The following is a 22,597-nucleotide window of genomic DNA, read 5'->3' on the forward strand; positions in this document are numbered from 1 at the left end:
CAGCAGGTGGCTGGCAAGACACAGGAACTCTGTTTGTGTCTTGAGGAATATCACCTATCTAGCTATCACCTTACTATAATATAATAATATTAAGATTTATATATATCTCTTGTCTTTTTTGTGATGTACATGTGTTAAGTCTTTATCAAATGGTGAAGAGCATCAAAGCTGCATACAGTATATCTTTGGTGTTCTAAATACCAGCTCTCACACGTACCATACAGGACATCCTGTAGGTGTTTTAAATAGGAAGAAAGCAGTTGGGGGATGGGGTTGTGGAGCTTTCTGTTTCAGCTAAATTAGAGCGGGAATTGAATTGAATGTGTAGCTGGCTGCCTAATAGTGTCTGTCTTGCTGCTGTGGTAAAGCGCTTCCTTAAAGCCACACATTACACCAGCCGATAGCAGGTCAGCTGGGGGGGTGCTGCTGCTGGGATCTGGATGCCTCCCATTACTCTACTTGTGCGCTTACAGTAAGAGCATGCATGAATGGGAGCGTGAGTAAATGGTGAGTGAATGTTTGCGATATAATAAAAAGGATTCAATAGATATTTTTAACACACATTCTAATGCATACTAAATTATGAATGTAAATGTTTCGTCGGGTTTACCCTGATATTTTATTGAATATCTTCGTAATTGAAGTGGCTTTTAGAGCATAAACCGAGCTGCCTCACATACGCATCAGTGTGCCCCTGTCTGTATATAACTGTGTGTTCTGTATGTAGAAGAGCGTACACCAAGAAACACACACACAGAGAGAGAGAGAGAGAGAGAGAGAGGCAGAATACACCAGTGAAAACATATTCATCCATCGTGAATCCTCTCTTGTACCGTTTGGCCCTCTGTTTTTGAAAACATAGTGGAGATACTAAGATGTTCCCAATACCCTCGAACACGTCTCTAGCAAAGCAGTGACTATTTTTATGGAATCTGAAGAACAAAAAGCTTTGAGCTTTTCTTGATTATAGATGTTTGGTTATATTTTTACATCCTGAGCTGAGCGGTGTCCACATATCTCACAACGTGCCTTTGAAGTGGTGTTATTCATTTCCTGGTGGGTCATATTTGAATTAGTGTGAGTCACTGAGTTGTGTGTCATCTAGACTGTTCTGTGTGTAAAATGGAGAGTTCAGGGCTCTTGGGGTGGAGATATGTATCAAGCTGCCGTTGAGATTTACAGGCGTTTTGACCCAAATCGCCAGGCTATTTCAATCCCCTGCAATGCTCATGCATCCTGTGAAAGAGTCCCTGCATTAAGAATATGCATGATGTGGCAGCTAAACATCTGAAATGAAAAGTAACGTCCTCTGAATAATGAGCTGTGTCATTAACTAGCTTGAGGTGTGTGTGTGTGTATGTGTGTTGTGTGCGTGTGTGTGCTACTGGCTTCACCGTGTACGCTGTGTGGGTGTGTCTATTTGTGTTTGCTATTTGCAAGGGTCTTTTCCACCAGCGTAAAGCTCTCCAATGTATTCCCAAACAAATGAATACTATGAGTGTATTTTATCTTCAGCTAAAGAAAAAGGTGCCTTCTAATCCACTTCCACTCCACTGAAAAGACTGGGACATTGAAAAGCCGGATTTAGGAAGATTTGTCTTCACTGCCCGGCCATAGAATTAGCTTTTGTGGGTTTCGCAAGCATTGATGTGTCTGCAAAGAAACTACAACAGCACTCCGCCCCGATTCCATTGACATAATTGGTGTCATCTTAGTATTGATATGGCAGCTGAATACACACGGGGGCAGTGTGCGGCATTGATGTGGCTCGTCCTGTGAAAAGTCCAGCCAATATCTTTACAGAGGAGATCAGAACCATTATGCTGGTATTTCTTCTCCCACTGATTGGATCAGGAGAACACTACTGGGGCGTGATTACTCCCCGAAAGCCAACCAGACTGCTGTTTGAGCTTGCATCATAATTGATCGCGTTTTCTTGACATGACTGATAATGTGATTTTCGTTTCACAGTTACTCTCACCACTGCTCAATTGTGAAGAGTTGCTAGAGAAAGAGAGTTTCCCCAGATGGGCAGCGTGTGCCTGTTGTGCCATTAATGGATATTAAAGGGCCGGGAAACATCCTTCAGGATGTCACACTAAACACTTGCATCAGCCTTTAAATATCCCCTTCCTATGTGCAGTTATTGGATCATAAAGACAGGCAACGCTGCCATGACTTCAGCCGGGCTTCCCTCTCGCTGTAATGTAAGACCGTTCTCTGCCCTTTGCCCATCAGATCAAATTAACTTAATTTAGAAAGACAAGTGTAAATGAATTTGTGTATGTGCCTGCCTTTAACTACAGACACGTTCAGGAGAGAGCAGAGATGGCGGAGCAGAAAGGAGAGAAGGATTTATTTGGCAAACCGTCTGTACTTCAATCTGAAGCTGTGACAAAGATACATCTTGATGTCCTGTTGTGAATATAGTTGTCATTTTGATCAAAAATGAATGTTATAGCATTACTCGCCCAGCATCAGAGTGCAAAAACACCCTCCTCATATACCATGTATGTCAGGCACCCTACATACAAATATGACCTCATCTTAGAATTGATATGTAAATATGACGAGGTAAAACTAGATGTCGCTGCTGGCACTGTATTAGGTTTAAAATATAAAACATGAACATACCCTGAAGATTCCAATCCTCTGTCCCATTCTGTACCCCTGTCCCAACAGGGGTACGTATGCATCAAAATCCTTAATGTATCAAACACACCGGAGGCTTTCATCTCCTTTTCCTTTCGCCCGATTGGTTCTGCATGAAAGGGGCACAGCTCCTAACAGCACTATGCGCACTCAGACAAAGCTGCAGGCTAATATTCTTTTGCAAAAACGCTTGCCTGGACATTGTGTAAGTGAGGTTGCCAGCTGTGCATCATTTGGACAAGGACTTGTCATAGTTGCATATTTCAAGATTTCAAGGAAAAAGCCCATGTAGTGTAATGGGATCATTAAAAGTCCATTTAGCCAGAGAGCCGTGGGGGGAGGGGGATGACACGACTGGTTTATTATTTCTATGCAGATAGTGTCCTGCTTTTTTATTTCTAAAGTGATTTCCCCCCCGCTCCATCTGGCACTGGAGTCATGATTAAAGTGATGTGAGATTTCTTTTTTTTCCACCGGGAGATTAGTTTCAGTGAACAATAGATGCGCTGTTGACTGAAGGAGACGCTTCTGGAGCCCATTCAAAAGAATCTGAATGTTTCTGTCTGTCACAGTCCTGTTAGAAGAGAAACGGGGATCCCCTGCCATTTGGCCCCGCCTGGTAACAGTCTGAGTGAGCCTGTCCACAGACCCACTCCAATACAGCAGCACACAGCCAGCAGCAGCTCCTCCAGCTTGGCTCTAGATGTGCCTGCATCTGTATGTAACCAGCCAAATCCACATAAGCTCATTATTAGAGGTAGAACAGAACTCCTGGCTCGAGAGCCGAGCGGCTCGTTGTTTGGCTTTCACTTGCTGCCCGTGCATGACTGAGACGGATGCTGCCCAGCCGCTCCAAGACCGCTGCTAATCAGAGCAAGAGAGCACAGAAGACATTGAGGTTTTAAGGGAGGAGAACAGTAAAACGATTTAAACTAGCAGACTACTTGACAAATACTGCAGTTTACAAGAAATCACAGACCGCTGTGACCTGCCTGTGGAAAGAGCCATTTAAAAGTAAATGAGGTCAACAACTGAAAACTACTAAACATATTAAGGCTCTCTTTCTGTCGTCTTAGCTCGAGCTGAACTAAACATGCCACAGCCTGGCTGAGAGCGAGTTTAAGACGAAAGCTCACAACTGCAAAGGAAAAGGGTGTAATTAAAAATGCGTCCCGAGTTCACAGCTTTTGTGTGTTTTAACTGCAAAAGCTTCAACAGCATCAGACGTCAACGTCAGTCTTGTTAGTGCTGCAAATGAAGAGTGATGCTGCTAAACTGTTAGAAAACATCCCAGAGAGGCTGTTATGGATGACTCGTTGTCTGGTAGTTGTTCATGTTGTTCGTCATGATCTCACAGTGAGTCTTTGGCCCTGGGGACATGTTTTTTCCCCATTGGGATTGGACTGATCCTGGGTAGACCTGCTTCGGTCTGAAAAAGCATCCATCTGAGAGAGTTCCCTTTGGAATACCCTCCGAGTTTGACCCATTGGCTATTACGACTGTGTGATACTGTCATGGTGGTATTTGCATTTTCAGTTTTCTATGACGAAAATGTAAAAGCGTGGCAAGAACAGTTCACTGCTGACTAGCGTACACTGTCCCTCGATGTCTCTCAGGGGGAATCGTCTTCTCATTGATTAGACAAATGTTTTGTAGACTCACTGCCCGAGCAGCTCCACAAATTAGACAAACACACCCACTCTTATAGACCGAAGAACACACAGGCATGCAAAATCTTTGCATCGGAGGACATAAACCTCACTGTTATAGCATTCATGGCCAAATCTTATCCAGGCACTGGATACTGAACCAAACAGAAACAGGGAGTGAAGCCGTGCACAGCATGGAGTCTGGTGAAGAGCAAAATGTCTCTGGGCAGCCAGTTCATGAAGAGATAAGGTACCCAGGTAACTAAAAGACTGGTAGAACACACACACACACACACCTCCTTGCATGCACTACCCAGATGCACTCAGATTACATATAAGCCTATTAAAGCCACCTTCTAAAAAGTATTTCATCAGTTGCTGTAGTTTAAAAGAAAGTAAGTACTTAAATGCGTCATACAATTCGTGAAATGGCAGTAGCTACTAAATTATTGCGTCCAACTCAATCTCCCATAGAGCGGACAATACTGTGATAAAACAATAATGAACTGCCCATACATAATGAACAGCTCGGAGCAAAATGAGAATATACTCCCTATGTTTTATTAATGCTCCTCTATCTGTCATATCACCGTTGTCGATGATATAAAGCGCAACATTATTCACGACCGTAAATTAATTGAATACTTTAAAAAGATTCTCAAGGGACAAAGACTTCAGAGCAGAGGGCTAGAGCTTCGAGATAACTTCTTCCCTCTTCCCGTGCCCCAGTGAGAGTAGAAGATGCAGTGTAATGTACCATTATTAAGTTGCACTCCAAGTAATGAACTATTCCAGTCCAGCTGCTTCTGTTCATACCGGGATGTCAAACACTCTTAAGACCTTGTGAATTACTGTCCAACATCTACCATGCACTGTATCTCCTTCTCCTTTCCTCCCCCGCAGGAACACTTTACGCCAGAGTGCAAATTCAAGGAGTCGGTGTTCGAGAACTATTACGTGACATACTCCTCCATGATATACCGGCAGCAGCAGTCGGGCAGGGGCTGGTACCTCGGTCTGAACAAGGAAGGAGAAATCATGAAGGGCAACCACGTCAAGAAGAACAAGCCAGCAGCCCACTTCCTTCCCAAACCTCTAAAAGGTAAGCCAGCCCACATCCTCTTTCCCATGTTGCTGTTACACCATCAAGGGGTCGAGTTATACTCGGTCAGAGTTAGTTCATACACTGCCTGCTCCCACCACGACGAAGATAATAAAAAAGTAAACTCCGAACAGCTTCACTCTAAAGTATAAAGTTGCTGTAACGACTTAATCTATTGGGAAAGTTTCTTCATTATTCAGCAATGTCACTTTTCTAGTTTGTTTTTTATAATAAGAGACCTGCGCTGGGAACCGTAACGTTTCTCTAATTAAACTTCTATTCTTTTACTAAAGAGCTGCTTTCTACGTGACCCTCTGCCATTGAGCATTCCCCTTAGAGATGCTGGTGTCGACCTAGCTTCCTCTAGCTGGTCGCACTCCGCTGCAGACAGAAGCAGCAGGAACAACATGTTTTAATGCCTCGAATAAGGACTTTATTTTCAGTACAGTGAAGTCAAAGAGAACCCCGCCCATCCAGGCTATGTGTGTGTGTGTGATAGTGTGGCAAATGTGGAGAACAGAGGAATGGGAAGGGAGAGGCAGGAATGGGTCTCTGTTGAAAAGGCCACAGTTTCCTTTCATCTTCAACAAGACACAGATGTATCCGTCAACAGAGAGCGAGTCTGTTTTCACTTCAGTGGGATAAAAGAAAACCCCCTTTTTTTTCTTAGTAAGGAATAAAAGGCTTGCAGCGCAAAAAAAAGCCCAAACAATGACGAAAAGAGGGCCGGTCCACTATCGTACTCTTCTGGTTCCAGTCTGTGAGTCTCAGCCCACAGCCTCTCATTCCGTCTTCCTCTGGATGAAGAAAGTTCAGCTCCCGTCATTCAAAACCCCAAACAGGAAGATCCTCTTACGATTCTTCTGGAAATAATTGATGCAAAGAGTGTGAAAAGTGTACTGTGGTCCTTCGGGTGTGGCGTCTTTCACCGAAACACGCAGAGATTTGTGGAGGAATGTGAAAAATGACGAGATGGATGGTTGTTACTGGGGATTCATGTCTGAATACAAATAGTGCCGCTGGTGTTGAGGAGGAACCATAATCCCGAGGTCAGTCGCCCACCGTTATAATCACACAATACTGTCGCTAACAAGCCTGGAATCAATCATCAGCAGTTTCCCAGTGAAACCATTGATTGATGTGTGCGAGGATGGTCTCCGGATTGCTGCCGTGACCAAAAGCTGGAGCACTAGCAGCTCCTGCATTTATATTGGCCAGCTGTGAATATAGGATGTTTTTCACGTCAGCATCTAATGCTATAGTCTCTTGATTCAGCAGTTTGCATGGAACTACAAGATCCCACGTCATGCCATCACTGGACCTACAGTATTCTAACCGCGACGTCCCACTTTGTTGCCATTTGTAGATTACAAATCACGGTCCTTGATGTCTGTCGTTGCTTGTTTAAGGAGTACAAAAAGGTCGGTTTGTCTGATCCTCAATTATTTTGTGTTTCCACAGTGGCAATGTACAGAGAGCCATCCCTCCATGACTTGACAGAGTTCTCCCGGTCCGGCAGCGGCACGCCCACCAAGAGTCGGAGTGCCTCCGCTGTGCTCAATGGAGGCAAAGCCGTGAGCCAGAACGAGTCGACGTAGCCCGGCAGCCGAAAACCCCGGGGGCCTGGGGCCGAACCACGAAAACCTTACCTCCAGCAGAGCACGAACACAAGCAGACTCATCTCACCGATCGGCGGTTCAGGACTAGCTACGACAACAAAACCACACACAAATACGCAGGCACCATCAATAACAAACACTTAGGTACCATCCTGGTCAATCATCATCAAAAAGATCATCAATAGCAAGAAGGTTAACAGCACAGAAACCATTCTGAACATTACAAAAAAAATTACACTTTTGCGTTGGTTTATCTATTACCTTGATCACTTTGGTGATGATCGCATACCAGTTCGCTCATCTTTATCTTGTTTGATTTTTCTTAACTTCCTTTGGTCATTTAGACACCAAGCACTCGTGCATCTGTCGAGACAGGGACAGGAAGTTAGACATGTTGGCGTTCAGGGCTGCCAGTGATAGTGCTGGTCTACGAGCCCTGGTCTCTGTCTCCTCCATGCTTCTGTGAATACAAAGCCTATAAACTCCCTGGTGTGGCCCAGCCTGGCGCTGCCGGGACTGTGGCCAGCCGGACGGTAGCGCTCCTGCGTCCTAGTGCACACGCTCAGAGACTGAGCTCATGGGAAAATGAAGCCTATGTTCAGCTGAAATATAAAAATGGACAGTGTGTGGCTCTCTTGCAGTTTTTCTTTTATTTTCAGAAATGCCACAGCTGCACCTTGGGTTTTTTGCTATTTTTCTGAATTGGCCAAGAGCTTTTTATTTGACAAATGGTTTTTGTTTCTGTGCCCTCTTGTTCTCTTCCCTCACCATCGTTCAGTATTTGTATTTTAGTTGCTGTTACGTCACAGAAAGGGGTTCCAGCAAACCAAAGACAGAACGAAAGAGTGTCCCTTTAAGCCGCTGAAAACCAAGCCAGTATAAAGACTGGACATTTTGGTTTTTCTCATTGTACATTTGTATTGAAAGAAAGCAAAGATTTGTGGGGGGAAAAGGGAACAATGGACAAAGCAAGTGATTTCAAACACTTTGGAGGTGGCAGCGTGCTTGATGTTGTGATTTTTGCTGATATGCTCGATGGCCGAGGATTGAAACGACTATTCTGTGTTCCCATTCCCTTCCGTTACCACTGTGTCACAACGTCTCCGTCCTTTGTCCTCGTGATCCGTCTCCTCCCTCTGTGCTTGTGTGTGTGTGTGTGTGTGTGTGTCATACTTCGACTCCCCCGCCTCCCTTTTTGTCGACATCTATTGACCGATACCGTTCACCATAGGAATATGGCGCAAGCCCCTTCCCAGGCTGCTCGTTATGTGTTTGAGTAACTTATTGTGGTGACAATATTTTCTATATTAAAAAAAAAAAAAAAAAAAAAAAAAAAGAATACTGTGGACTTTTAGGTGGCTTAACATTTTATAGGACACGTCATATTTGTAAAAGTGAAGAAAAAAAAAGAAGGAAAAACAACATACAAAAATGAACACCTTCCCTTTCTTGCACAGGGCATGTGCACACAATTATGTACAAAAAGGACCCCTTTTTGTGGGCTAGGTACTCTTCCCATCAGCTACATAACGTCTTTCTGGTACATGCTTCTGGGAGGCTTTCTTATCTTAGGTTCCTCCAGAGGTGGTTTGTATTAGGTGAAACTATCTGTTGCATGGGAGAAAGCAGGGAAATTCTGGTATAGAGCTGCATGATGTAGGCTATGTGTAGTAACCCATGTTGGATCATGTGTTCCAAACTACCAGGCTAAAGCTGATAAAAACAACATTTTACAGGCAGGCGCTGTGGCTGCCTTGTAACTTCCAGTTGTTTATTATTTGTTGTATACACAAAAATGCACTGAATAAAATGTTTATATTAAGATATAATTTTAAAATGTGTCAGACTTCCTTCTTTGTCCTATCAACTGCCTTATTTATGTAGACTCCTCAACTTAATCAACGTATTCCACCATCCGGCCAGTGCAATTATAGAGGAGCTTGGTTGCGGGGATTCGATTTTAGTTGGCAGGATTACATGGTCGGTTGGTGGTGCAGAATTGGGAGCTGAACACACACTCATACCGCACATCTTTGGGACGCTGACGTATCATATATGGCTGTAATTGCCTCAGAGTTGCGGAGGACAGGCTTGTAGGGCTCAATGTGTCCAATAAATCAATATGTCATTTTGGGTTTGAGAGGCTGAAGACTATATACCTGGAGATTGCGCCACTGCTGTGGCTTTTCGAGTCGTGTCGAGTGGCTCAGCAACGGTGTTAAGTAAGAAACATCACTTTTACCATTTCCCTAAAAGATTGAGATTGAGATTCCCAAAAGATAAATCATTTTTGGGACACTGCACAGGCTCATCATCCAGACATATCAGAGATCCTTCTAAGTGAAGGGAACTGCAGGTTGTGCATGCTCAAAACAAGTCTTTACATAATTGGGCCAGTTTAAAATCAAACCCATCTGATGGGTAAAATCAGAACATGTCTTTAAGTCTTCATATGCACACAAGGTGGAAATGATCTGGCGAGTAAAACAAAGTGGTGAAGAATGATCTGAGTGATGGCATGGCGCTGTGTTAACCTGCCAGGCCCTGTTAATAAGGCCAGCCCTCTCCGTCGGTGCCTCTGTCATCTCTGGAGGAAGCACTTTCTTTAATGAGGGGTTTTGTCCATGATTGTCGCCCACAGTACATGTGAGGAATGATAAGGGTAAAGGGTGTCAGCCTGTGACACAAAGAATAAAGTATAAGAAAAAGAAAAGGACTGCAAATACTATTGTTGAGCAAACTGTAGTGAAATGGAAAAAACAAGAAAATTGAAGGTTTTCTGAATTCATTTTCTGAATACAAAAGGTATTCAATGGGACGTGTCAATCAAGGACACATTGCCTTACATTGTTTAAATAATACCAGTTAGTTTGAAAGTCTAGGAAATGTTGCCGACAGATATCCTCCTCAACCTGGGTTCATAAACATTTCAATAAAAGTTTACACAAGGAACAACACAGTCTGCACAGGAATTCCTCTGTAAATATGCAACAATGTGATATGCAAACTATAGCTCCTGCTTTTAAAAATGAATGAACAAGTTAACAAACTGTCCCTGTTCTTTTCCTTTTAAACTGACAGGCTCAAAGAGAGATTGTGAAAGAATGCGTGCCTAACATCCCCTCCATACAATATGCATTAGAATACTGTATCTCCATATTTGCAAACTCCAACATTTTGTAAAAAAAAAAGAAGCCCTTTCAGACTTATATTCTGATCAATAGTGCACTGGATAGTGTAGACACACAACTGCACTACTGTTGTCCCAATACCACAATTATGACTTTGATACAATATCTGTCTCATGTATCTCGGTACCAGTATTGACATGACACCACGGCCAAATAATTATCATAATAAATTAGGAAAAGCAACAGAATAAAACATGAAACAGGGGACACAGCTGCATATTAAAAGGTTAAATCCTTAAGAGGTAAGTACAAGCTGTGCTGTAAGCGTAATTGTCACGTTAACAATGAGGCCACTTACACAACAACTACGCTCTACAACAGACTCCACACCGGACTCTCTCTCTGTCTACACTAAGCCGACACACAGACCTCCGCCTCTTCTTGTTGCCGTCCTGGTGTCCAAAAGGAGGAGAGACAATGTCCTGCTTGAATCCAGGTTCTCCCGAACGACGATGGATCAAATTTGTCAAAATGGGGGTGCGTTTGGGTCCACAAACAGAAGTGAGAACAGACTCTCTTCACGCAGCCTGTTGCGTCTCCGGCTTGCTGCGTAATCTTCAACAGAAAGTCTTTTCTCGCATGCACTATCAATACTTGTGAATGAATGTATTCAACATGAATACCGCAGGACATAGTCGACTAAGCTTTTAAAAGACGTTTTCGTGACAATTGCAATTGACAAATTTTTTTTTAAAGATTCAAGAAACGGCCACACTTTTGCTTTGTCGTTGTTTATTTGAAAAAGACTCGAAAAAAGAAAACAAAAAGAGAGATACGTCAGACAAATCTCTTCTGCATTTTGATGGACAATTTTTCTGAATCTGAATTTAACAAATAGTCAACAAAATCCGGTCGTACTGGAACGTGCTTGAGAAGTTGTGTCATCGTACAATATTTTAAGTGCAAAAGAGACTTGCTGGTTACTACAGCCTACTGCAGAACTCTACATTAAACTCACTCTCCATCGTCGGCGGGTGAGATCGAGGAGGCATCCGCTCGGTCTCTGGAGACTGCCTCATTACGCCCATTGCCAGCAGAGACAGGAGGACTAATAGGCCTCTGTGATATAGGCCCCGATATGAGCAGCTTCATCGTTCATGTAGTTTGACATCCCCCTACTCCCTTCATTTCCTTTTTGCCCATCTCTGGACTCCATTCATTAACGGAGGCTGGCACTTTCACAATTTGGTAACTCTCTCTGTCTGTCACTCTCTGACCAATCAGTTATTCTGCCCCTGACTTGGCCAGACGAATGAATCTTCATGGAGCCCCTAAAAAAACAAAAAGAAGAGAGAAGACGCAAATCCTGACGTCTCTTGCACCTACTCGCCACGCACGGGAAGCAAAGCTTTTGCCACTCCAGTGTATGAGGCTCTGAGATCTCGAGTTGGGTCGGTCGGCAATAATCTGTCACGAATCGGGCCGAGCTGATGGAGCTGTGATATATGTGAGCACTGTGTACCTGTGAACGCTATAACTCATTACCCTTCATCACTGCCAGCACATGCTGGCTGCCTTCCTCCCTCTCACCCAGTCTCCCTCTCCGTCTCTCCATCTTTGTCACCTTAGTCACAGCGGCACTTTCGGCATGACATCCTTTACATGTCCAGAAATGACACGAATGTCTCTATAATGTGCTTCACATGGGACTGAATAGAAAGGCTTACTGCAGGATCTTTTGGTGCTTCTTTATTGACTAAATTACTCAATCATGCTTTACAAATCAGCAATTATATTATATTATCAAGCTAAGCATTAATAATAGATTTATTAACATTAATAAAATCATAAATAACAATTTGAAAACCGTTCATGACTGCTTTACTGCAAGTGGTATGTGGATTTGTATCATGATCAGATTTACATTCAAAGCTGTAAAATGAATCCTTTTAACTTCACACATAGTTACTTTCTTTATTTCTGGTTCTTTCTCACTCACAATGTGGATGTTACAGATGTGTCTCGTAGCCTGTCATTATTCTTACAGCGTTGTCACCAGAGGTGTGTTATACAGAAAACAATTTTCCACCTGCCAGTCAAGAAGTCAATGCATGAAATTACTCTAATTATGAGACAAGCTGGAAAGATTTTTTTTGCACACAATTTAATGTACAGCAAACTGAGTCAAACGCAACTTCCCAGAAATATTGATGTGTTTACAACCTTCAGAAGAAGACAACTTAATCTAATTGACTGGCTGACACAGAAACCTCCCACGAGGGGCAGCTGCAGCTCATTTACTCTTCCGCTCCTTCTTTATCAGTGTTTCTTCTGGACAGTTTAGAAATAACTTACTCTCAATGTTTTTGCAAATGAATGGGGTAAATTAAAATGATGTGTTGCCAAGAATTGGTCTATTTGAATATGAAGCTGTATTGTCAAAAATGGACTATGCCAAAACAAATGAGGGGGAGAAATTGAAGCGAAGCAGACTATAAATAATGCCGAGCTATATGGCTCTGAACCCTGGAGACATACTAAGAGTAAACAGGCAGGAGGGGGGGGGCAGCTATAGTGTCAGGAAACAAAGGTGTGCACATCCCTCTTGAGTAGAAAGCAGAACAAATAAGTGACACTTTTATTGTGTAAAACTAGTGCACAGAGCTGGCTTTTACGCCTGGGAAACAAAACAAACTTAGACTAAACAGGCTCATCAGGTGACATTCTGCAGGCCTTCAACTCGTACAGGAGAAATTGTCAGGTTGAGGAAACAGATTTGTGAATTGCATGAAATGCACCACTGCTAACTGCCGGGCCTCTCAATCCCACAACACCTCGGTGCCCTCTGAGAGCAGAGAATCCAAATAGAGTGTTCTGCTATTTGTCCCTCGAACAGCCTCTCTTCCATCATCCTCTCCAAGTTGGCACAGAAAAGGCAGTGACGCCATTCTCACCAGATTACCTGGAGCAGAAAGAGTTTCGCACCTCTGCTTATCAGCCCCACCAGCACACATCAGAGCAGCAGGGCCGGGGAGAAAACATCGCCCACAAATAGCACAAGACATCGCGGCTCCCTCCATTAGAGGAGCTGGGGGTGTTGCCTCCTGCTTGTGCTCTTCAGGCTATAGTTGGATTTAATGTGGATTGTTTATCAGAGGTGGGAGCTTGACCCACTTGTGTTTACTGAGAAGGAAACTAAAAGCTCTCCCCTGTTAACTCGACTAAAAAAAAGGCATAAGATGCCCCCAAAATACTTAAACGAAGCTAAAGGTCTATAGCCTTGCTAGCAACTATGTGAGGCTGCACTTAAATATCAACAAAGCTCATGGAAACAATTCTCTGAGGACCACGAATGTTTACACAAAATGTCCACGCAGACATTATATTACAGATATTACGGTCTCCTCACCAAACCGTATGGCCGACCAACAATGCTGCTAGCATGGCTGAAAAAGTCGACACCTCTACCTCACAGTCATCGTTTCATTTAAATCAAATGTGTGAATTATATTCAACTATTGTTCTGAATATGACAATATTCTGAATTTGATCATGGTCCATGTAAACATCATATTCCGTTTGGATATTCTGAATTAAGCCGTATTCCGAATGGAGCATTTTACGAGAAAAGCGTCAACTTGGGAATCACTTTATTTTACGTTAATCGGAATATGCACGGCTGCATGTAAACGGGAATATTAGTGGAATATTCACCGTCATTAGCCATGTAAACATCTTATTAGGAATATTGTTTTTTCAGAATAAGGGAATATAAAACTGAATATTTGGAGCATGTAAACATAGTCTATGTGTGTGTCTGATGGCACATACAGTGGGCGCAGATAGATCAGTGTCGAGTCGTTCAAAGTGTATGCAAATGAATGCTCGCGTATTCAGAGAAGGATGCCGTGGGCGGGTTGACTTTACTCAAAGACTTATAGTAGTTATTTCAGTAAGGTACCACTTCTCCAGAGAGGAAATCAAGTTGCTCTTTGCTTGAAAACATTTGGACATTCAAAAACCTCTGACATTACATCATCATGTAAGCCTTTAGTTACAGCACAACACTGTAATTTCTGTATATTAGATAACAGATGTAGACCACACTGTATAACAAATCACACAAGTGCTGGTGGAAAATCCATGATTAAAATGCTTTTGTCTGGTTTGAGCAACTCTTACTTAATCCAGTAATCACGTATTCATTGGAACACCTGTCATGTATCGGCTGTCAATCTGGACTTTTTGCAGGAGACCAATTGTGTGAAATATTACATAATAAAACACACAGAGCGTAATTAGACTGAATGGCGAAAAAAATATGTGGTTGATGCAGCACCACGAAAGCCTGACAGGGTTCTGACCAACCAATGAGTAGTCTCAGTCAGGAGAGTCAGATTAACGTGACTGTAATCCAGACAAAGACTGGAACCCATTAGTTCAATGAATAATCCCCAGTTGATAATGCAGAAGAGCAGCTTTGGATGTCAATTATGTCGGAAATGTTTTCTCCGTTGTGCATGGCAGCTGTTCTCATCACAGTTTTTATGAAGTATTAGCGTCCAAAAACACATTGCTAGTGGTCCTGGAGTTAAAAAGCCACCAGCTGTAGTCTTATTGTTTCATGTGAAGCTCTGTTATCAGGGGCAGGGGTGATGCTACAGTAACTTCATTGGTTAGCTGCTCGAGGTTTGGTATTTAGTGTAAATGCAAATAAGCATGCAAATATACTCCTAGAGTCTCTGCAGACACATGCACTTCAAAATGTGCCTGTAGACACACCTGAGGGTGACATTTATGAGATGGGCCATTCTGAGCCTAAAAAATGTTTTTTAACTCGATATAAAAAAAACAACATGAATTGTACATGACTAATAGGTGATCTGTAAATGCCACCAGTTATTTTGCACAAAACAAACTAAAATTACAATATGTCCTTGAGGCTATAGTACTGTGGTCTATTTAGGGAACAGTCTGGAGTTTGTATCTCTGATTCATTAATTATGCATTTCTCCCTGAAGGATTATTAAATGTCAGTTGATGTTATCTGGCAAGAAGCTCTTCCTCTTTGGATCTAAGGGACTGACACCAAAGACTGATGTTTACTCTCAGAAATGTTAGAACTTTTTAGTGCAACAAACTAGCGCTAGATAGATCGATCGATAGATATACACACACACACACACACACATATATACATACAAATATGTCATCAATTCTTACACAGACATCACCAATTAATTTACTGTACCTGAAATACGAATTCAAATTAGGTTCATTCAAGAAATGTCCAAAAAACAGCATGGTGTGTTATGCAACAGCAGTACATTTCAATAGTACCGCTTCCATTTTTTGGGTTTCACTACCTCTTTACCTGTTCCAACTGAATTTGCGTCAGTACTTTTTAGCTTTTTATTCAAATCTCAGTCCCGCACAGCCAAGTCATTCCCTCAGGGATAGAGGAAACACTCTGTGTACTACTCATATCCTCCTGTCTGACTAACGCACTCACTGTGCATCCCCAGTTCCTACTTACCACAATGAGCCACTCCAACAGTGAACCACACATTTCACATTTCAACCACAAAGTCAAGAATCTGCTCATTTCCTGTCATTTTGGTTAGCATCCTATCCTTGTCATCTGATATCCAAATGCATTTCAGTTCCTATTCTCCTTTCATTTTGCCATTTTCTTTGCGCTGCATGGTGTTCTCCCTCCCCTCCCTTCTGCCCACTACTGGCTTCCATGTGCAGGAGGGAATCCCAACTCTTGCCTCACTGCAGTGGGTGAGGTCAGGCATTACATAACAGGGAGCAAATGAGCCAGACAGCTAAAGCACCAACCTCTGCTAGCATTGCAGTCAAGCAATAAGGCAGAGGCACTGAGAAGCAGGCAGGGGCCATATCTAATATTAATGAAGCCTCTGCAGCATAAACTCATTCTCCTGCTGCCGCGCTACAAAACAGTAGACAGACCTTGGTAAACATTGAACCAGAAAATATGTAGAACTACGTCAGACACACATGAGACTGGATGTCTTCAGGATGTCTGATATCTAATCATTGAGCGCACGTAATGAAATGTGTCATAATGTTTTGATGTTATGTGGAACAGGTGTCACTGGTAAACAGGACTGAATCAGAATGTGTAAAAGATGTAGTCCGTGATGTGTGTCCCTCAAAACAACAAGAGCTTCTTTAATATCCTGTTGGATTGACTGCCACATGCCGAGGTCTGGGAATGAATCAATATTGCCGCCCTTTGGTATTGATGGGATGGTGTGATTTACTGATCTGATATTTGAGGCTTTGCTCTGCTGATAAAACATGACAGTTAGTGAAAGCCATTTCCTCTTCTACATATGCATACCAGTAACACCCCCCCCCCCCCCCCCCCCGCACAAATAAATGGTATGACATTAAACATGTGACGGGAGAACAGAGGATAATGAAAAGGACTTAGGACTTGTGTGAGCTGGAAGAAACACAAAGGGAGAAGAAATATAGGGAAGAAATACCAAGCTGCCTGCAGGGAAGTCCTCATAGGTTGACTGCTTGCTGCAATAATTGAACGTTTGTGCCACCATAGTTATCCTACATTGTACTACTGCACTAACCACTGTATGTTTCCATCCAAATTTAGATTAAAATACATAAATGTCAGCAGAAGAAAATGCAAATCAGCATTTGTTCCATCTGCAGATATTATGGGGACTCGTTTGTGAATGGCAGCTTTTCTCATTACAGCTTTTATAATGTTTTTTGCCCTGAAGAGTGACATACAATTAAGGAAATATTTCAGAAGAGTGCTGTGCTCCACGTAAGATATTTAGTGCTTCATCTCTGAATCGTCAATAGCATCTAGCCCGGACGAGTACAGACTCAGTCCGGCTTGGTCCGTATAGGCCAGACAATTATAATGTGTCGCCATCTTTACGCACCAAGCTGCAAGCATTCTTTCAGATCTCTCATCCCTCCACCCCCTTATCACACAACTCCACATGGTCTCCCCATCTCTTCCACATCATTACAACTTCCTTTCTCTGTTTCTCTCGCGGCTCTCTGTTCTGCTATCTCCCGGTCTTATCTCCTGCGCACAATCACTTTCTCTCCCTCAGGCTGGAGCCGTCTTGTGCTTTATGCTTGTGTGTCGTCTCTTTAGTCTCCATCGATGCGATTGTTGTCTCTGTGCTTCATACAACTACCGGTAGGTGGAAATTGTTTTCATCCTATACACCTCCCCATTCCTGATCATTTTGTGATGATTCCATTTGTCAATAGTGGGACTTGTGGTAAGGACGAAGAGTGCACTTGCTTGGAGATCTGTGGCTTGAATCCCCATTAACAGCTCAGCCTCGAAGCTCAAATGTACCAGGATGTCAATATCTTGGCCGGCTGTCGATCAGCTTTCTAAGTGGAGCTGGAGCCAGAAGCCTACAGGGAGAACTGCTGGGCAGAAGAGATCCGAATTTCAATGAAATACAGAATCTCTGCACTCTGTTGCCACTATCACAGTGGAAAGGTTAAAGTTTACAATGATATATCATCTCATGTCAGGGAAACAACCAATGCCATTTTTACTACTTCTGTCTACTGTGCTTTTTAGCATATTTTTTAGCAATTTTTATCTTTTCGTGCCACAGTAATCACAGTTTATTCATTCTTTGTTATAAAAAAAAAGGAAATTAAAAATAATTGCTTACTTTACCTGCGAACAATCACTACAGCACCACTATCTGATCCCGGGTCTTTGAGAACATGTGTTCACGCCTCATGGGTTTCCTGAGATCATGATTTCACCTTAAATTGCTTCATCCTCAGCACTTCATACTCTAATAACACAGACAATATGTGATAGCAAGCAATTCAACATTTAGTCACACGTGGCAGAATGATTCTACTGCAGTGCGTGCTGTGGCTTTAACATTTTTAAGCGTATTGCAATTGTGCCCTCTGTTTTTCCTCTAGCCGTGCCAAGCCATGGCATGCATCTCCACTGCTGTGGCCCCGTTTAGTGGCACAGCCGCCCACAGCCATGAACTACTGAGGTGGGATGTATAAACACTACATAGGCACAAAAACACACCATTTCCCAACACATGAAGTGTATTTATAAGAGGAATGTGTTAACCTCGTGCATACACGTGGTTTTCCAGAGCCATGCAGGTGAAATAATAAGATGGAGATGAATTTTAAGGTGAGAGACAGGAATCATCAATGATTCATCATTTTTGACGTTTACTGACGGTTCATTGGTACATGTGACGCATTGGTGGTATGGGTGCTATAAATAGCAACCATGCCTAATGGTCGTGCGTAATGACAGTTGCTCTGGAACATTTTGAGACCTTCGCCAATGCTAAACATTCTGTACGATGCACTTCTTAAATTGCTCTTTTTACATCTCTCTGGTGGTGTCAGTTGTGTGTCTGATGTGCATATTCTATGTCTTCTTGTATTGGCTATAGGCAACGATTGCTTTGGTGGGAAAAGAAAAGTGTGTGTGTGTGTGTGTGCCCCGTGTCGCTGCATTAGTCATTACCCATTATAGCTGATTGCCTGCTATGAGGGTCTACGTTCAATGAACATATGGCCTCGAGGCTCTACACTCACTTAGAATGAATGATGATTGACCCATCATAGAGGTTGCCACAATCGCTTTGCTCTTGTTTTTACATACATCTTATTAAATGCAGTTTAATCATGTTCATGTAAGCGATGCTGACGGCAAGCACTTATCCTGTATTTCTCTGTCATAACGTGACATGCTGTGAGCAATCCCTTCAATGATAAAACACAATGTCAAACTAAATCTGTAATAACCTAAATAATGATGTTTGTAATGACACCAGGAGCTCATAATTACAGCTTATGAAAAGCATTCATACCCATCTATCTTAATCACTGTATGAACTATATGCAATTTATATTTACATACACACACTACACATGTCTAGATCACGATACAGGCCGAGATGTAGAGATTAGAGGACACATGTCAGCCGGCTTGCTGTAGCATCAGCTGTTCCCAGGTAGGGGGAAATTTAATCCCACATTTTCATGCAGTGGAGAATCACTTATCTTTTAAATTTAAAACAATAAATATCAAAAACATAATTTAAAGTCTGTGGTGCATTTGTGGCTGGAGCACCTCCCGCACCCCTGATCTACTCGGAGCATTTTCTGATGTTTTGAGTGTGCAGACACTGGATGTGAAGGCTCTGTTGGTGATGAGGATTGAGGCAATGCCTCCCTGAAGCTCTGTGTGCTGATAACCAATGTTTCCACATCACCAGGAGATGTGGAAAAGAGAGAGGCCCTCGCTGAATGAAAGGGATCCTGAATGTCTTGTGTGTGTCTGTGTAGTGTGGGTTCGCTTGGTTAGTGACTGTTCATTCTCAGTGCCACGCTGTATTGACATATAGTGCATATGCTTCATGTGAGTAGGCACCGCATAGTACAGTCCTGGGATGCATTTCAAAAGCAGATCTCAAACAAGAGGAGCTCATAATTCATCTCAAGACATACGAGACCCTTGACGTTATTTACAAAAAAGAAGATGAGAATAAGGGATGGAGAGAAAAAAGGAGGTCGGTCAGTCATTCTGGGCAGCGCACAGAAAAGGAGCCGGTTGCCATGGTTTCAGCCAGTAGTTGTGGCTGATGGTGTTGCTGGGCCGACGGGAGGCGGGCAGCTGGTTGCCTATAACAGCAGCAGATGGCACAACGCAGGTTTCCAAGAACACACAGGCACTGTTCCTCGCCTACATGTGTCACATCATCTCCGTCATCGCTATCCCCACACACACACACACACACACACCTCTGTGGGGAGTCATTACTGGGCTTTAGCTTTTAGCCTTTTATGTGGCAGGATCCGTTTCCACCACAGAACAAAGCACCATGATGTCAGCTGTCTTGAACTAGAGACAGCATATACGACATTAAATATAGTGTTTGATCTTAATTGAATTAATGACAAACAGAAAAATACAGACTTGTGCATGGACAGATTCAAAAAATATTAACGCCATTGTCTCTTGTCATCAAAGGGAACTTTGAAATTCATCAAGTGTGGAATTACAAATCCGTAGGGGTGTAACGATACGCGTATTCGTATTGAACCGTTCGGTACCAGGCTCGCGGTTCGGTACGCATGACGAACCGAATACGTTTGAATAAAAAAATAAAATAAAAAAATAAATAAAAAATGTAAAACCTTTATTTAACCAGGTAGTCCCACTGAGATTACAAATCTCTTTTGCAAGATGTAAGTAACAATACCAGCTGTAAGCAAGATGTAAGTAACAATACTACATAACATTAAGGAGCAGTTTTTGTTTTTTATGCTTATGTGTTGCTGAGAAGACACCCCAGAAGATGAGTCACTCAGGTATAGTTCCATCATTGTTCAAAGTCAAAGAATATCTTTATGATGTCAGTTGTAATTAATAAATATATTTTAAAATAAAGTACATTTCTCTGGCATTTATATTTTCTACTGTACCGAAACGTGGCTCCACTGTACCGAACCCAACCGTGAATTTTGTGAACCGTTACACCCCTACAAATCCGGTATGATTTTGTTTGGATTTCTCTATCTGACCATTTTGTAGGCTCATAAATCATCAATTTTATTCCTTGAGCTAGTTAAGCTCTCAAGCACATGAATTTAAAACCCCTCAGAGTATAGTGAAACTAAACTTAACAAAGCAGGTTTTTTTGTCCAAAACACCCACACATACACTACCAACTAAGAGTTGCTTCTTCTGTGCCTTAAGGTTGGCAAGCAGCAGTAGTTTTCTGCTGTAACCCCGAAACAAATATATTTGAATGTGCTTTGGTCAAGTGCTCGTCTCTGTGCATGTCCGTGTGTGCTTGTGTGTGTCGTTGTGCATGCTGTTAACTGATTATAAAGTTGAGAAAGAGAGAGACAAGCAGAGGAGGCAGCTGAATACAACAACCAGAGGATCAGTGAACCCACTCTGAACTTTTAACAACTTCACAGACCTGTGCTCTCATCCTGGGTCAGATAATAGCTCGGCAGCATGAGATATGAAATACACAGAAGAACGTCCATACTCCTATACGGTCATTTGTTTTTGCCAGGATGGCATCAAATCATACAGATTTGGATGTAAGCGCATCAGTTGAGAACAGGAAAAGAACAGAGGAAAGCATATTCACTTCCTCAAGTACATCACGACTCTTCAGAAGAAGCCTTTTTTTGTGCAGTTGCTATGGAAACCATAATTAAAATCCAGCGTGATGGCACCGTTTCCAATTAGTGCACGGCTTTGTACCAAATCGATCAATGCCAACTGGTTGCTGGATTTTATTACACATCACATTTACCAAAGAAGAGCACGACAGACAGACAGAGACAAAGGGACAAATGTGGAAACGTCTTCCCATTTGGACAGCACTGGCTTGGCTGACCTCCCACAGATGCGTAAGCAGTTGAAAGATCAGAGGGGACCCTGTTAATATCTGCCAATTAATAATCATTACATTATGATATGATAGTTCATCAAAGAGCTCCACGCCCCCCCACAACGTCTCTGGTATACGTACAGACACTTCCGTCATGCTCACAGCTTAATTTAAGAACATTTATCACATTTTGTCAGACATGCTAAGCAGAGAAAATTGGAGCTACATCAAAATTATTCCAATTAGAATAATTAATTTCCTCTGGCAGGCCATGTGAGAATGTATCAGCATTATGAATAATGTGGTAGCCAGGTCCAAAAACAGCCCTCCGATGACAGAGATGGATGAGGCCAGTCAAATTAAGCTGAGAAACTCACCACAGGCTTCTGGCTGCTGCCAGGCCATGTTGAACTGCACTTTACCAAAGATATAGTACGGAGTATGGAAGAGCTGGTCGATGCAACACACATACTTGTACTGAATACGTGTCGTGGACTACGATACCGAAGTATGAACTCGCTGTATCGATTCCCTCCCAAGGATACAGCAGGCAATTCATCATTTCCATAGAGTGCTATGCATTTCTCACACGGCTATAAATCATGGTCTCTGATTGCCCACAGCAGGATTTTGTTTTTTTTACAGTACCTAGCTCATAGAATATGTTCATAAGTATTGATTCATACTCGTATTATTCAGTTTGTGTGACAGAGAAGAAATTCCCATGATTCTTGGCCCCTCTTGTTGCTTTGTATCTTTTGAAAAATGCCACGTCTGAATGGTAATGCGCTGTTACGCAATCGGCAGTGTAAAGAGTTTTCATGACGGTCTATTAAGCACAAACAATCGGGTACTTTTTCTTCATGAAAAAGGGAAAACAAGTGACACGACAGTTACAGGAGCAACTACCGCACACCCAAAGCCTGTGCCACACAGGATAGAGCACGATGAATGAGGCAATGACCGGTGTACTGTGGGTAGTTTAAACAAACCTGATGTTTTGAGCCACCAT

The 22,597-nt window shown here is 42.5% G+C and overlaps 1 protein-coding gene across 6 annotated transcripts in view; it reads left to right on the plus strand.

The window, feature by feature from the left end:
- fgf13a (fibroblast growth factor 13a) overlaps positions 1–8,850 on the plus strand; it is a 75,602-nt gene extending 66,752 nt beyond the window's left edge. For all 6 annotated transcript variants that reach the window (XM_079268796.1, XM_079268794.1, XM_079268795.1 and 3 more), the window contains 2 exons: positions 5,205–5,403; positions 6,865–8,850. In XM_079268796.1, the coding sequence (XP_079124922.1) occupies positions 5,205–5,403; positions 6,865–7,001 (336 nt within the window). In that variant the 3' untranslated portion in view covers positions 7,002–8,850. The remainder of the gene's footprint in view (positions 1–5,204; positions 5,404–6,864) is intronic.
- The last annotated feature ends 13,747 nt before the right edge of the window (positions 8,851–22,597 follow it).

The sequence above is a fragment of the Melanostigma gelatinosum genome, assembly GCF_949748355.1.
Source record: "Melanostigma gelatinosum genome assembly, chromosome: 5".
Lineage (NCBI taxonomy): Eukaryota > Metazoa > Chordata > Actinopteri > Perciformes > Zoarcidae > Melanostigma > Melanostigma gelatinosum.